The sequence below is a fragment of the Thamnophis sirtalis genome, unplaced genomic scaffold, assembly GCF_051295495.1.
Source record: "Thamnophis sirtalis isolate CommonGarterSnake01/CBP01778 unplaced genomic scaffold, rThaSir2_p1.2 scaffold_14, whole genome shotgun sequence".
Lineage (NCBI taxonomy): Eukaryota > Metazoa > Chordata > Lepidosauria > Squamata > Natricidae > Thamnophis > Thamnophis sirtalis.
Window position 1 is genome coordinate 48439155 of NW_028261394.1, and position 17368 is coordinate 48456522.

A 17368-nucleotide genomic window follows, 5' to 3' on the forward strand; every position below is an offset into this window, starting at 1 on the left:
CGGTCCTATCCCCCCTACTATTTAACATATACATGAAACCGCTGGGCGAGATCATTCGGAGGCACGGGATAAAATACCATCAATATGCGGACGATACACAATTGTATCTGTCCGCCCCGTGCCAACTCAATGAAGCGGTGGACGTGATGAACCGGGGTCTGGAGGCCGTTAAGGACTGGATGAGTGCTAACAAACTGGTGCTCAACCCGGATAAGACCGAGTGGCTGTTGTGTTTCCCCCCCAATAATTTGGCTAATACACCAACGCTTAGGCTGGGGGGTCAAATTCTACACCCCTCAGATAGGGTCCGCAACTTAGGAGTCCTCCTGGATCCACAGCTGACTTTTGATCACCAGCTGTCAGCTGTGACCAGGGGGGCATTTGCCCAGGTTCGCCTGGTCCGCCAGTTGCGGCCCTACCTAGATCGGGGGGCCCTCACAACAGTCACTCGAGCCCTTGTGATCTCTAGACTGGAATACTGCAATGGGCTCTACATGGGGTTGCCCCTGAAGTGCATCCGGCGACTACAGCTAGTCCAAAATGCAGCCGCGCGAGTGATAGTGGGCGCACCTCGGTTCGCCCACGTTACACCTGTCCTCCGCGAGCTGCACTGGCTGCCTGTTGGTCTCCGGGTGCGCTTCAGGATAATGATGACCATCTTTAAAGCACTCCATGGTAGTGGATCTGGGTACTTGAGAGACCGCCTTCTGCCGATTACCTCCCTAAATCGACCAATCAGATCGCACAGACTGGGCCTCCTCCGAATTCCATCTGCCAGTCAATGTCGACTGGCGACCACACGGAGGAGAGCCTTTTCTGTTGCTGCCCCGACCCTATGGAACGAGCTCCCCATGGAGATCCGCACCCTCACCACGATCCAGACCTTCCGCGCAGCCCTCAAGATCTGGCTCTCCCAGCAGGCCTGGGGATAGGCTTCCAATTACCCGCCCGAGTGTTTGATTGCTGAATGAAAGTTGTGTTTTATTATTTTTCTTTTGTTCACAAAGTGTTTGTTTTGACCTTGCACTTCCCCTCCCCTGTGGTTGTAAGCCGCCCTGAGTCCCCTCAGGGAAAAGGGCGGCATATAAATCCCAATAAACCTGAAACCTGAAACCTGAAACCTACCGCACAGCAGGACAGATCCTGTGCTATGGAGCAGCAGATCCTCTGTGACAGTATTTTCCAATCTTGGGAACTTTCAGAGGCCTGGCCTTCAATCCCCAGAATGCAATAAATCCCCAGCAGGCTAGCTGGGGGAATTCTGGGAGTTGAAGTCCAGACCTCTTAACATCAATCACCGAGGTTGAGGAACCCTGCCGTACAAGGACAGGCAAGAGTCCCAGATGGAGGCATCTCAACCATCTTGAGGACCCCGGAATGGCCTGCTCAACTCAAGGCAGAACGGAAGCCTGGTTCTCCTGCAGACAGGCCTCGGGCTCCCATCCTCAGAAGCACCCATCCACAAACTGGTGGCAGTCCAGTCCCGGTCACCCCTCTGCTCCCAGAGGGATGGAGGTGCTTGGCAAGGCCAAAAATCAAGGGAGCTCAGTTCGAATCCACAATATTCGTGGAGCTACGCCTGGCACAGGTGTCTCGAATGCCTCTGCCAAGTGACGCACCGCTCTGCCCGCGGGATGCCCTTGATTTGCATTCCGTCTCTCCAACCCTCCTCAAGGGCGGCTGGGAATTGCAGCGGAAGAATGAAAGGGAAGAGCCAGCCAGCGCTGGGTGAGCAGGTGGCGCGGAGGGGAGGCCGCCTGCGAGATTCCCCCCCCGTGTACCGGAATTATTCCAGACTCTGGATGAAGGCACGGAGTGGACTGGAGCCCAGGGTCATTACACTAATTAACACTTTACCTCCGGGAGGTCCCCGGAGGGCCAATCAGGAATGGAAGGGGAGGCAGGTGGTCCCAGGCACAGGTGTGATGTGTGTTTAGTTCATTTAGCGTAATTGTGCCCTCCGCAATCTGTCCCTTCTCCCCCCCCCCCCACTTGCAGGGGATCCGGAGGACGGAGCTCACTCCGTGGTTAACCCTGCTGTGGCCTGCAGCAACATCAGCTCGGAATTGAGAGGAAGGGGTGGGGGCGGGTAGCACACCAGCTTCCCCCCACCACTCCTGTCTCAGGTTCTTTGCCCCCCCCTTTCCAGCATGGCTGCGAATCCGAGGGGCGGGAACCCTGGGGGCAAAATGGTTTGGGTCACCTGCAAAGGTGGGGTGGGGGCTTCCCCCCTGCTTCTAGAATTGCTCCCCCTGGGAGGCTGACCTGGCTCCACCTGAAGCTTCTTTCCGTGTCCTTTCATCCTTTACACCAGAGGGCTGCTTGGCCCTATATCCAGGGTTACTCAACCTCAGCAACTTAAGATGTGTGGATTGCAATTCGCGGCCGGCTGGGGAATTCTGGGAGTTGAAGTGCACAAATCTTCAGTTGCTGAGGGTTGATTTTCATAGCTCTGCTTGCGCCTTCACAGAAGAAGCCTCCGTCGGCGCAGTGGTTAAATGCAGCACTGCAGGCTACTTCAGCTGACTGCAGTTCTGCAGTTCGGCTGTTCAAATCTCACCGGCTCAAGGTTGACTCAGCCTTCCATCCTTCCGAGGTGGGTGAAATGAGGACCCAGACTGTGGGGGCGATATGCTGACTCTGTAAACCGCTTAGAGAGGGCTGAAAGCCCTATGAAGCGGTATATAAGTCTAACTACAACAATTACTACAACTACAAGTCTCCCCAATGGCCGCCTACGGAAAAAAGGGGCCAGAGGCCAAGCCTCCCGTGGGCCCAGCATTCGTCCCCTTCCCCGTGGACAGGAATGCGGTTGCTTTGCTGGCCAGCAGGCAACACGGCCCTTCTGCCACGTGCCTGAAGTCAAATTACCTCTGGACAAGTGATTGCCCCCCACCCGCAATTAGCATAGGCACCCCTGACAGGCTGGCTGCCAAGGGGGACAATTAAGTTAAATTAACACAGAGACACACAGGCTGCCTGCAGCCCTGGAAGAAAACCTGGGGTGTTTCTCCCATGACTGGAGACGGGGAGGAGTTTAACCTGAGCCCTTTCCAAAACCAGCTTCCTCTGGATTGATCCGTGGAGCGGAGGAGACGGAATCACCCAAGGCTCCCCCAGTGGCGCTGCCTTCCTCCCCACCAGCACGTCCCCCGGAACCCCTTTCCCTTCCCTGGATGGGAGGCTCCCCTCGCCCAGGTACCCTCCCCCCCCTCACCTGATCGGATACTTCTCTCCAGGGTCCTTCCCCAAGTGGAAGATCAGGGGGAGCTTGGAGTGCTCCACTTGCTGGTGGGTGGTGACTCCGGAGACATTCTGCCCCGGGCAGAAATCGATGCCCTGAAACACCAGGAAAGGAGGAGGAAGTCAGTGGGGAGGAGGAGGGAGGGGGCAAAGGGAGGCAAAGGAGCTGCAGCAGAGGCCCAAATGGTTTCCGCTTTCATTAGCCGGCATCTCACCCATCTCTCTCCATCCAGCAGAGGCCACATCTGGGCCTTTGGTGCATCAAGCTAAGATGCGGACTGTTCCTTTGGGGACCAGTTTTCTCCCCTTCTAAGTTACTTACTGCACCCTCCACCTGCCCGTCCGGTGGGCTCCGGGGATTCTCAGTCCTCCAGGTCAGGGTTGTCCCAAAGCTGCTTTTCCAAAAGGCAACTGGACTTTCTTGGTTTTTCCCTTGAAGACGTTTCACTCCTCATCCAAGAAGAAGCTTCTTCAGTTCTCTTCACTGAAGAAGCTTCTTGGATGAGAAGCGAAACGTTTTCAAGAAAAGAAAACCCCAAAGAAAGTCCAGTTGCCTTTTGGGAAATTTCCTTTGGGACGTCCGTCCATAATGTCAGGAGTTGCCAGGAGTCCGCCCTCTGCGTTCGTTCACCAACACATGGGCACACAAGAGCGCAGCCTGGAACACCTCCGGGGCAGCCCAGATGTTGTAGGGACAGCAACCTGCCTGGCTGAAAAAGGCTCCGTGACAGATGAGACCCTTCCCAGACCTCATGACACCAGCCATCGCACCCAGGACGGGCTCGGTCCAGATCTACACAGGTGGTAAAAGGACAACAGGCGTGGCAGGAAAGAGGGCAAGTTCTCCCCTCTCTCTCGTTTTCTCTCTCCCTGGGCGTTATTTCTTAATCCTTCATAGGAAAGCACTCATGGGTAGAAGTGAGCCGAGGTGGCACAGAAATGAGCTGAGGTGGGGCAGTGGTTAGAGTGCAGTACTGCAGGCTACTTCAGCTGACTGCTAGTTCTGCAGTTCGGCTGTTCAAATCTCGCCGGCTCAGGGTTGACTCAGCCTTCCATCCTTCCGAGGTGGGTGAAATGAGGACCCGGATTGTTGTTGGGGGCGATATGCTGACTCTGTAAACCGCTTAGAGAGGGCTGAAAGCCTTATGAAGCGGTATATAAGCCTAACTATTGCTATTGCTAAGTGCCAACCCTCTGCCTCAGGTGGCATTCTCCATCCTGGCACGTCCAGACTATATTATCTCATTCTTGCCTCCACCTTGGCAGAGTCAGGGAAGGAACACACGGGCCTCTTCCAGGAACTTCCTCCTTGCCTATCGCTGAGGGTCACAGCAGCCCAGCCCAGATCCCCCCACAGGGCCCCCCCTCCAAGGCCATCTTTCCAGACTGCCGTTGCTTCCCAGAAGACCAAGGGGGCTATTAAGGGAGGGAGGGAGGGAGGGCAGGGAGGTGGCGCAGCTGCACTCTGCTTGCACATAAAACAAGCCTTCAGCCAAAAGTCTCTTCGCAGACGTTGGAGGGGATGTGATTGGCAAACAATTTTCTCAAAATATCCCCGTGTGTCTTTAATGGATAGGCTGGTCAGTGGAGCAGCTAATATTCTGCTTTTCAGTAAGGTAAGAAAGGTTAGACACTCCTGAAATCCCATTTACCTACACAGATCCCTGTCTCAGTGGCAGGGAAGGAAGGAAGGAAGGAAGGAAGGAAGGAAGGAAGGAAGGAAGGAAGGAAGGAAGGAAGGAAGGAAGGAAGGAAGGAAGGAAGGGCTTTGATAATCTGCATCCATTCAACCTTCGAATGGATTTTGAATGGCTATGGAGGCAATGGACCTTTTCACCTTTGGCTGCCCAGAGACCCAGCAAGCTTGGCTTTTCTGAAAAGCCCAAATCTCTTCCGAGAGAGGAAAACAACACAACGACAACAGCTAATAAAAGGCAAAGCCAGAACGATTGTAATTTGGACGCACATCGAAAGGGCCGTTTAATTAAGTGCAGGCTCATTAGTATGGGGCGCCTATAGTGCAAATGTGATTTTTTTGCGGGAGAATTTATTCTCTGGTATTTGCTGCCATGCTGCTCTGTTTACAGAATCCGTTGTCTTCTCATGTTAACACACGCCTGAAATTAGGCAGTCAACTAATCACCAAGGGGGGGGGCTTAAAATCCGTCTGCCCGTCATTAGACACAGATCTCCTCCCTCTGGGTGGCAACAAGAGTCCACACAGATTTCCAAGGAAGAATGTCCAGGGGAGCCTTGTGGCTGGTCCGCTGTCCCTCTCTCCAAGCAGGGATTCCTTGGGCCAACTCGGTTATTCCCGAGAGAATAGCCTCCTTTCTTGAAGAGGGACACTCTGCTCCCTCCACCAAAGGTCTTCGTACCTTTGCACATCCTTATCTGGTGCCACTCAAACACGAAGGCTCTCCTCTGTACACCTTGTGCACTGCTTAGAACAGAATTTCCCAACCTTGGTGACTTGAAGATGTCTGGATTTCAATTTCCAGCTATGCTGGCTGAGGAATTCTGGGAGTTGAAGTCCAGACATCTTCAAGTGGCCAAGGTTGAGAAACACTGACCTAGAGGCTTCTTGGGATCTGACCCCTGTCCTGAAGTGGCTGGGCTGCCTCAGTTCAAGGCTGGGATAATGGAGGAGATGAAGGCTCCTTTTGGTAGACCAGACCATTCTCCGAATGTCTCTGGGGACCCAAAGGGTGTCGGTCTCTCTGCTGTGAGAAGTGATAGGAGTAGGCAGCTACAGGCATCTCCTCCTCAGGGACAGGTGGTTCCTCTGGGTCATCCTAGTCCCTCAAGACTTTTGCTCTGGTTGTGGAACCTGGTCCAGGATTTGCCCAATTCTGTTTAGCTTAGCTTATCAAGAGAGGGCACCGTTCTTACAAAAAGCACCTGCTTTTCTCAACGTGCCAAAGGAAGAAATGCAAAGCATCTCAGCAGGAAATCCACCTGGCTAAGAAGAAGCTGGCAGAGGCATTTTGCAGCTGTAACTGGCCGAGGAAGAATATTTACTTAGCTGCCATCCAGAAGCTGTAAAAGGGCCATTGTGATTTACAAGTGGTTCTTGTTTGCACAGTTTTAAGTTGTCAGCCCTTGATTAATGGGTTGTGTTGAGCAGAAGGGAAGATGGGTGTAAATAACTGAGGTATGAAAAACAACACTTTTTTCCCCTGAACGTAATCATAGGTAACTCTTTAAATCTGGGCAGACAGATTACCATCTCAGAGGCACTGGAGAATCAATTGGAGATGCCGAAGAGTTTTGAAGGTTTCAAAAGGAGGCAGAGGCTTAGTTACAGATGCCACGTTGCCTTGGGAGATTTTAGGACTCCCCCCCCCTCTTCCAGGCTTGTCTCAGTGGTTTATTATCGGGGGGGGGGGGTATCACTGTTAAAGGATAAGAGGATCTCTGCCAGCTTCCCAGGTCTGGAGTGGGGCAGATGAAGACACCACTCTTGGCCATTTGCATCTCTCAAGTCCAACGCAGCCTTGCCCAGATGTGAAGGCAGCCTTGGGGAGTAGACCATTTGGGTGCCCAACCTCTGCTTCTTGCCTCCCCCTCTTCCCTCTCCCCGCTCTGATCCTACCTTTTCCTAAACCTCCTGCATCGCAGCAGTGCAGTGGTTCACGTTAGGAAAGGAGAGGCCCGGTCTGGAATCCAGAAGGCACATTTCAACTCCCCGTTGCCAGGAAGGCAGCGTTGGCTGAGCAGACAGTGAATCCACAGCAGAAGGATGGAGATGGTACCCAGGTGATGGGTTGCCAGATCAAAGGATGTTAACGTCTGTGCTTGCGGAAAGCCAACTGGCGTCCGCCTGCTGCTCAGCTTCTTGTTTATATTTCTTGAGCATCTGGGGCTGTTGGCTGGGAAACAGATGCAGGAACACAGCAACCCCAGAGCAGGGTGGCCGTGATGGTTGGTGTGTCTTGGAGGGAGGAAATCAGACGGTTGGAATTCTGCGCCAGAGGCAGACCAGGGCACGCCTGATGATCCCTGAAGAAGGGAGGCTCTGCCTTATACTTGAGAAATGGACCCTGGATGTTTCATCATCAGCATATCAACAAGAGAATGAAAGCAGAGTGCTTCAATTCTGGGAGTTGAAGTTGGGACATCTTCAAGTGGCCAAGCTTGAGAAACACTGACCTAGGTAAATTCTGCATTGTTCCCTTGGGTCCAGCAGAGCAAAACATCCAATTCAAAAGCTGCTTCGTATCCACTGAGGAGGAGTTCTCAGCCACTGCCGGCTGTTGCAAACCCCTCTTCTCATGTTCAAGCATACGTGTTTAATATTCCCTTTTCATAAAGGAACCCACAACCTCAAGTATCTCCCAGCCTCACGATCAATAATATTGATTAAAAAAAACTGGAGACAGCAAAAAAAAAAAAGAGATTAAACAGCAATTATACTTTGGGAGTGTTTGAAGTTTCTGCAATGGAAAATGTAATGATATTCAGCATTCTATTTTTTTTTAAACCGACTATTAGTAGTGTTGTAATTAGTATCGGAGCCCCAGAAGAATAGGGCCAATTTCAGCCCTCACGCAATCTTCGTGTTGTTAATGGGGGTTCTGTCCACTAATTGGGTGCTCCAGTTGTGTTCCCACCCCAAGGGAAGGCACCACAAGGAGGAGGAAAAGCAATGGGCCTTTAATCACCCTGTGATGTACGGCATAATTGCTGACTTTTATCAACTCGCAGTTAAACAAAGACTCAGGAAGGAATAAACACGGCTTAATTGTACCTCTGCCACCACTCACGGGAGGGAGAACCTTGGAGGCAGCAGCTCCATTAACGAAGCTGTGCTCTTTCTCCCAGGCGCACCGGGCAGACACGCGTCCAAGGCGAAGACAGTGTCAGCTTCTGCTTTGCTGTCGCTTCAGCTGCCATGAAACGGGGAGGGAGGGCATGGTATTTGGGAGGGGTTACTCATTGTGCTGGAGGAAGGTTCTGGAGTTCACCGACTGGTCGGACTACGCATGCGTGGGTGTTTCCCGCCAGGACTAACGGCACCGACATTCCATCTTCGGGATGCCTTTTGAAGTTATCTCACACCTGACACTTGGAAGAATTATGATTGGACTGGGACTATGATGCCAAGCGGTGGGGAATGGGCTATTCTATATATCAATCGCTTTCGCGCCTAAATAATCAGACTTCGCTACGCTTTGCCTTTAACCATTCTTAATTAGTAAAAGTACACTTGATTTCTACACATGGAGTCTCGTGGTCTTTCTTTCCTAATTAATTAATGGAGAGGAGCTGACAGACAGGCCCTTCCTCCCAGCAGGCCTGAGAGGCTTCGCTTGACCAGAGAGACAAAGGACGTCTGAGTGCAGCTGGGAAAGGGCCTCCTCCTTCTCTCCCCTATAAGGCCTTGCTGAGACCCTATAGGACAGCAAAGATTGGGGAGGGATGCAGAAGGCACCTCTAGAGAAAGTTAAGCATACTGGAAAGGTTAAGCCAAGCGTTTTTCACACTTGGGAACTTTTAAGAATTCTGGGAGATGAAGTCCATGCATCTTAAAGTTGCTATGTTTGAAAACACAGAGTTGGACTAAATCAGGGGTGTCCAAACTTGGAAGCTTTAAGATTTGTGGACTTCAACTCCCAGAATTCTCTATCCAGCAGAAGTCCACAAGTCTTAAAGTTCCCAAGTTTGGACACCCCCGTTGTAAATGTTTTCTTCTTAATACAATACTGATCCTTCCTAAAAGCTTTTTAACACCTTTGTGACCTTCTTAAAACTACATCTTGTACTGAAGTAGATGTTTTGATGGAGCATCACTTTTGAAAATAGCAGGGAAGGAAGGAAGGAAGGAAGGAAGGAAGGAAGGAAGGAAGGAAGGAAGGAAGGAAGGAAGGAAGGAAGGAAGGAAGGAAGGAATTTTCAATTACCTGGATGAACTGCTCCCAGGAATTGCTCCAGGTCCAGTAATGGGCCTTATAAAGCCCAACCCGCACTGCCATCATCTCATTGCCACGGTAATAAAATATTGGTCTGGTTGAGAGGGGATGGGGAGGGACAAAGAGAGAGATGTACAGTCACATGAGAAATGTAACATGCCCAAACAACTCGCTTCCCCCCACACGCCCCCCCAGGCGGCTACAGAGATAAGGGAGACAAACTCTTTAGCAAAGCCTGGCCAGCAACTCAGCTATCAGTTCGGAGCAGGCGGCCGCCTAATAGCCCTTCTGCAAGGTTTTCAATTAGCATTTTTAAAAGCATCCATCAAAAGGGAGAGCAGAGCCAGAATGAAACCTTATACCAATTGTCTTGCCAGAGACTCTTCATCCTTGAACTACCAGGCTGTGAAATTTCACACGGAGGAGGAGCCCGCTGACTTAAAATACTCAAGGGAAAAAGGCACCTGTGCGATGGAGATGCCAAAGATACAGGAGGCCAAATTACCAGCCCCGAAGCCAGGGGAAACCGAGCTTTGGAAATTTGCTTTGAAGGCGAATAGAACAACATAGATATTTCATTCAATGATTATTTTCAAAACAAGATAACACACCACATTATTTGAACAAGCTCAATGTTGCGGAGTCGGGAGGCTGGGGATAAGTTGCTCTTTCCCGGAATTAGGTGACTTTTAAGTGACTGAATCTAATTAGGGTAAGCAAATTGTAGGTCGGCCATGCTGGTATCCCTGTATTGTATCGTGTCTGTAGCTGGACCGAAAACCTTAGCAACAGAACTGTTGGAAGGGGTGGTTTAGAAAAAGGCCACAGGCCCATCACATAACCAGAGCAATTTTGGTGCAAATCAAGGACGCCGAAGTGGAAGTATCATCTATTAAATCCACGCATTTAATGCAGGCGTGAGCAAACGTGTTGAATTGTTAAACTCCGACATCCTGTCATGGCTTAAGACAGTGGTTCCCAAACTTGGCAACTTTAAGACTTGTGGACTTCAACTCCCAGAATTCTCCAGCCAGCAGAGCTGGCTGGAGAATTCTGAGAGTTGAAGTCCACAAGTCTTAAAGTTGCCAAGTTTGGGAACCACTGCCTTAAGGCATGGAACGTGGAAACAGCCTGATTCAACAGCAAACCCATGCTACCTGGTCCGCATCCCCATAGTAATTAGGGAGACCTGTGGAACAGCACTGTAAATGCTAAGGCACAGGGAGGGACGAGGCAGCCACCGATGTATATTTCGAGCTCCAGATTCAACATCCAGAAAACCTTTAGGAAGCAGGTGCTTCATCCTCACGAACAAAGGACAGGAGTAACCTTTCTATAATAGGAGGCTGCAAAAATAGCCTCTTATTTCTCCTGCACCTCAGTAAGGCTAAGGGTGGGGAGGGGGGGTTGGCAGAAAGCTGCAAGAGGAGGGGGTGCCCGTAACTCACCTGTCAATTAGTCTGCCTTGCAGGAGGACAGGCAGGAGGTTGATGCCATCAATCTGCCTGTCACTGGGCGGCTGCAGTCCTGCCAGCGAGAGGCAAGTGGTGAAGAGATCCATCACGTTGGCCAGCTGGTAACTCACCTGCAAGCCACAGGAGGAGAGAGCGTGTGTGGGAACGCTTGCTTCAGTGACGCGAGGGTTGAAAAAACCTACCTCTCTCTCGGCCTTCTAGCCCAGCCCCAGGATTCCCAGAGACGTGTCTCGATCAGGGCTCTTCCGCGGGAAAAAGCAGGGTGCTCTGACACTAAGCCGTGTGTCTTCTTCAAGGCGGTTGGCTTTGTTCTGTCCAAACTTAAGTACCCAGATTCTTAAACCTGCTTTTTCAAAAGGCAACCGGACTTCCTTTTTTTAAAAAAAAATTGTTATGCTTTATTAAAACCAAGCAAGTCCAGTTGCCTTCTGGAAAAGCACCTTTGGGACCACCGTGACGGGATGACTGAGAATAGATTTTTGCTCCCCGTCTCGAATGGTATGACTGTTGTGTGTTTTAAATTATGCATTGTTATGCTTTGTTTTTTAAACTTTTTGTCTGTATCCCCCTTCCCCGGTTTGAGTTGTGAGCCGCCCTGAGTCCCCTTCGGGGGAAAAGGGCGGCATATAAATACAATAAACTGAAACTGAAACTGAACTGCTCAGATTCTGGATCTCCCAAGTGACCGAGAGAGATGCGGAGGGCCTCCAAAGCCATTTGGGATGCTGTAGCCACAACCACCAGCAGGGTTCTCCAGAGCACCATTTCCCAGCCATGGCCACTTCAAGAGGTGTTTGAATTCTTGGAGTTAAAAGTCCACACTTCTTGAAGTTGCTAAGGTTGAAAAATGCTGTTCTGGATGACTGGAGGATGTTGGAGGTGCAGAAAAAACAGAATTTCAAACTCCACATAAAAAATTTAGGGCTGAGATGATGGGATGCAGCTACAGAGGAAACCCCGAACGCCACCAGCATATTCCCACACCAGGAATGGATAGTCAGATCCCTGCGAGTGGAATGTTTGGGTAAATTCTTATTATCTTATTATCAAGGCTCTTATTATTCTTGCCTTGCATAAAAAACTCCACCAGCCCAGGATGGGTCTATGGCAATGACACTGATATCAAAATCATTTTAAAAAGGATGCAAAAGGAGGGACAGAATGAAACGTGAATGACAAAAATTAAAATATTTATTTTAAATAATTAAATTGAATTGTTAAATTGTCCCACAGCAAGTTGGCTAGGGCAAGTGGTCCCATTCTACCCGGGACCGCCAGCAACCGCCTCGCTCTTCCTCCCCATTATTCCACTGAGCCAGATAGCTCATTTTCAACAGCCGGTTCTGTCACTAGTCTCCCAGCCTGCTCCCTGCATGGAGGACAGAAAACTTCTTAAAAGAAGCTAAATGCCAATGTTACAGCTACTTGCATTTATCTGCAGCACCATATTGGAGAGATAAAATCTGGGGCGGGGGTGGAAACAGGAGGAGGTTGCTAGGGGCGGGGGGGGGGGGGGAGAGGGAATGTTGCCCTCTCCTATTTTCAGAGGGTGAATGTAGCACTTTCTTCTGTTGACAATCTCTTTCCCCCCCTTTGCCATTCCCGTAACAAAATGGGGACGAGAAGCGAAGAGATCGTTCTGAAGAGTCGTGGCTCGGTGAAAAATAAATAACGAAAGCCAGAGGAGCTAGATCAGATATTTTCCATATCAGCAAACAACAGCCCGTACCACGTTGCGCGAGAAGAGGGGAGATTATATATATATATATATATATATATATATATATATATATATATATATATATATATATATATATATATATATATATATATATATATATATATATATATATATATATATATATATATATATATATATATAAATATAATAAACTCTCAGCACATACAGAGCATCTTTAAGAAAATGAAATCCTTTTTTGCCGCGGGCCACATCGGGAGAAGAACTAGCCAGCTCCGGCGTTATCAGCGCTTTCAAGCTCTAACTCTGAATCAAAGGCGACAATTAATAAAGTTGCCCCCGCCAGGAATGGAAAGGAGGAAAGCTAAATATTTGAAACCGGGTGAACAAATGTCAGGGTGTTTTTTTAAATAAAATCCTTTTACATTTATCACAGCAAGCAGACCTGATATCCCTGTCTAATTCAATTTCAATTTGTGCCTTGTGGGGAGATAGGGAAGAAAAAGGTTGCGGTGCTGTCTTCCGCTTGATATGTTCTTTTCTCCTTCAGGGAGCAGAAGTGGGGGAAGGGGGGGGGGAAGATGGAAAGAGGGGGAGGGGCTGGAACAGGTGAAGGAGCATGAAAATACGAAGTCCTGCAGCTCTGGATCCTTGGAGAAAGCAGAGGCAGCAGGTGAACTGGGCCAGAAAATTCTGTCTGCAGGCAGTCCCCGAGATACCTCTCTAATGGAGCCTGTAGATTATGGTTATAAGTCTCAAATGGATCAGCCATGTGACTGCCATGGGTTTACTAGCTTTATTGGTGGTTAAGCAAATCCAGGGTTCACTATGGTGCAGGACTGCCAAAAACTGGAAGTGACGGGACATGAAAAGAATTCAGAACCATCTGTTTGCTATAACCCAGCAGTGAATGTTGTTATTATAGATCTGCCATATAAAACACAACTACTGTAAGTCCTACAGAGAAGATTCCCACCCACCCCAGATTCCCACCTTTCCTGCAGGTATGTGTCCTGGCCACCAGGCAATAGCTGGTTCTCTCATGCCACCTTCAAATGTCGTTTCCTTGCCACATAGGAAAGGGCCATTGCTGCCTCCTGCATAAAGAGAAAAATAGTTCCAAACTGTTTCTGGGCAGAGAAAGGTAGAATTTGAATTCAGGCTACTGGGCTAGTAAGTCATTCAAAAAGACACTGTCGACTTGACAGCCCCCCTCCCCACCCCACCCCCATATAAATACTTATTTGTAGGCAATGCCTTTGGAAGAAAGTGTGGGAAGTTATCATCCAGCCCTCTCCCAGAAAAATGAAATATCCTAGGAAATATTAAAAAGGCAGAATATTTCTCTGGATGTGAAAAGAAAGAAACATGCTTTAAAAGACAGAATAGTTGCCTCTAGCTTCCTGCCCATCCACACTTTGTCAATAGGCCATTGAGAAGGCCAGGCTAGCCCACTTTACATAATAAAGACCTCTCCACTGCAGCTGCAGGGGGAAGGGATATTACTCAACTCTCCACATGGCATCTGAGAACTCATCTATACCTGGATTCAAAACAGCCTAGAGAGTAGCCCCCTGCATGGCCCCATGGGAGTCTGACAACCAATCAGAATACATTTCTTACACAGGAACAGGAAACAGAGAAGTGGGACTAAACAGGGTATAAAAAGCCTAGCAAGCCTCTCCTTCAGCCTTCTCTTCTTCTCCACCTACATCAAAGCGTGTGATCACCTTTTCTGTTCAGGGCTCAAGCCATGTGGCCCTGTCCACCAATAAACCATCTTTCCAAGCAGCCTCCATGTCTCCAGTGTCTTCTTCCCCACTTGGAGCTGAACCCAGAACCCAGAACCCACATTTCTTTCAACAAAAGCAAATTAGCTTCTAATATTCTGTCCCGACTACCAACCCTACCAAGGTCCACTCCAAGAAAACTGACCTTGTTCTGGGGCTGAAATGAGGGCGGCCCCATTGTCAGATGTAAAAAACACAAAGGTCTTGTTGCTGATGCCCAGATTCTGAAGGTGCCTAAGAATTTTCCCAATGCTAAAGTCAATTTCCCGCACAGCATCGCCATACCTAAGAGACAGGGAGGAGAAATTACAAAGCAGTTGAGGTGGACATGAAGGTATCTGAGGGTATTCAGTGTGTATGTATATATGTGTGTACATACATACATACATACATACATACATACATTATATATATATATATATATGTGTGTGTGTACAGACATACATACATACAGACATTATATATATATATATATATATATATATATATATATATATATATATATATATATATATATATATATATATATATATGCGTGCCATGCACCATGTCTATGGGGCACAGCATTTGCAAAGTCTCTCATATATAACCGCATCACTTAGGAGTGAACATCCACAGTACTCTGCTCTCAGAACAGCTTATAATACAAGAATAACACATTATAAAAAACAACTATGTTTCCAAAAGGTCCAAATAACTAAAATTTGAAGGCCTAGCCTGTAATAATACTCCTTGCGCAAAAGAAATGTTAATACTAATTGTTTCTAATTGTATTTGCATTTATAAAACTACACTTATATAGAACGTTCATTCTAACTAGCCAAGCAGATAGAAGAATTTTTTTTGGGGGGGGGAGATCAGTTTTCTCAGTAAAATAGATGTGAAAAGAAGAGGGGTGAGGCTAAGCTGAGGGCATCCCATCTTAGTAAGAAGCAAGGAGCCTAATAGAAAATTCCTGTTTTGCATAAGCATTATTTCTGTGAAAGGAAGAAATAAGATTTATGGGGGGCTCCAGAGCTGGCAGCCTTGTCTGCATTTTTTTGCCTCTCTTCTTGATTTTTTCCAAGCTGGCATTGTCTCCTTCTCCAGCTCCAAGCCGAATAGATTATATACTGGAGCAAAGAAAATTACATGGACAGGTAGAGCCAGAAGGAAGTTTTTAATGGGTTTATCAGCTCATGAGATCCCATTTATGCAGCACCAAAGGAATTATGAAGTTAACAAGGAAAAACAATACGTAGCTGTAACATATCATCATTTATAGGAACATGCTATGCTTCCAGATATTGCTGGATTACAACCTCTAGCACAGTGTTTCCCAACCTTGGCAACTTGAAGATGTCCGGACTTCAACTCCCAGAATTCCCCAGCCAGCGAATGCTGGCTGGGGGATTCTGGGAGTTGAAGTCCGGACATCTTCAAGTTGCCAAGGTTGGGAAACACTGCTCTAGCAGACTCTGCCAGCATATCCACTGGCAAGGAGTACTGAAGAGTATAAGGGTGCAATATCCAAAGGATCAGTTTCTCCATTGCAACTTCATTCTAACATAGGACATAGAAAGCAGAGAACTTTTATCAACCAATAACTGCATTTGCCCAGCACAAGGAATCAGTCACCCCCTTCTAATTCAGGTTGCTCAGTGAAAGTAGGACATATTGGTAATTTACAGTTCATTGTCATTCAAGGACAGAAAACCTAGCTAGTTTCATAAACCACAAATAAAGGAACACAACCAAGAGAGCCATTTATTATTTTGCACTTTTGGACAAGCACCCCCCCCCCTTTTGAAAACATTTAAATGAGGGTGGGGGGAGGGAAGAGTTCCTGTAATAGAGGAAACCGTTTCAAATTTGGGTCAATTTCTTTCACTTTCAGGGGGCTAATACACCATGTATCAAAAATTCCTCCATTTATAACATTTAAGCAGAATTCTTAGAAAGAAAAAGAAAACCAGCCCAGGAATTTCTTCTTCAAAACAAACTGGAAAAAAAATAACAAATTCATTATTCGCACAACAAAAACCAAGAGCTGCTTGGTAAGATTGTAACATGGTGGAGAAGATGCAAATAAAACACAAAAACACAGAAAAGGGGGCTTGCATTTAAGGTGGGGAGGGGCCAACAACTAGAGGGGCAATCTATTGCAAGAGGTCGTCCCCATCAGCCCTCCCCTGCAAAGCTGGCTCATGGGATCTGTAGTCCAAAACATCTCCTACACTCTCTCTCTTTGTGTGTATGTGAACAGATATATATATTTTATTTATTAAATGTTCAGATTTCCCTGTTTAACTTCTTGCTCTCTGTTGCAAGAAGGGACGATCCCTATCAACACCCCCCACCCCACAGGTGGCTGATGGGACTTGTAATCCAAAGCATGCCTAGGATAAACCCAAATCTCCCTCTGATTTATCAGTCCTCGAAGCTCCCTGCAGTACAAATAGAGGACATTTAAAAACCGGGCCTTTTGCAGGACGGGTGCGGGCAGAAGGCAGCCTCGAACCGGAAAAAAAAAAGGTAAAGCCACCGCGGCCTCTCATGCAAAAGGGGGGTTCGCTGGCCGGAGATTTGGTAGTCCAAAGGGTCCTCAGGTGTGGAGGAGGAGGAGGAGGCGTTGCACCCTCACGCGCGCAGGCCACGTGCCCGCCTCCCATCGCCCTCACCTGGGCGGCCGCAGCACACCTGCCCAGGATCAGCCACGCGCCTTTCCCGCCCAGCGCTTCTCGGGGCCCGCCTCCACCCCCCACCTCGGCTGTGACTGGCTGCTTGGGAAGCCCTTTCCCTCGGATTGGCTGAGCGGCCTCTCCATCGCCGAGGGGCGGGGGGCAGTTTAAAAAGCCGGCGGGCCGAGGGGGGAGAAGCGAGCGCGCTGCAGAGGCGGCGGGAGGTTCCGCGGCGTCTCTCCTCCGTCCAGAGAGACGGCGCTGCGCGGGGGAAGCAAAAAACCCCTCTCCCCCGCGACTGTCGCCTCCGCAGCCGAAGACTTCGTGCCAGGGATCGTGCCAGGGCCTCTGGCGTTGGGAGGTAACTTTGGCTGAGACGCTTAGACCAGTGTTTCTCAACCTTGGCAACTTGAAGATGTCCGGACTGCAACTCCCAGAATTCCCCAGCTTCTAGGAGTTGAAGTCCGGACATCTTCAAGTTGCCAAGGTTGAGAAACACTGGCTTAGACCTCGCGGGGCAGCCTGTTCTCCAAGGGTAATTTTAACCACGGCGTTTATTGCTAGGAGTAAAAAGCCAGTGGCGGCTGAG

At 48.8% G+C, this 17368-nt stretch overlaps 1 protein-coding gene across 2 annotated transcripts in view; it reads right to left on the reverse strand.

Moving 5' to 3' along the window:
• GALNS (galactosamine (N-acetyl)-6-sulfatase) overlaps positions 1-17368 on the reverse strand; it is a 45791-nt gene that overhangs the window by 8316 nt on the left and 20107 nt on the right. For both annotated transcript variants that reach the window (XM_087728516.1, XM_087728517.1), the window contains 5 exons: positions 14265-14404; positions 13323-13426; positions 10604-10740; positions 9147-9249; positions 3218-3339 (listed from right to left, as the gene is read on the reverse strand). In XM_087728516.1, coding sequence (XP_087584642.1) covers positions 3218-3339; positions 9147-9249; positions 10604-10740; positions 13323-13426; positions 14265-14404 — 606 coding nt within the window. The remainder of the gene's footprint in view (positions 1-3217; positions 3340-9146; positions 9250-10603; positions 10741-13322; positions 13427-14264; positions 14405-17368) is intronic.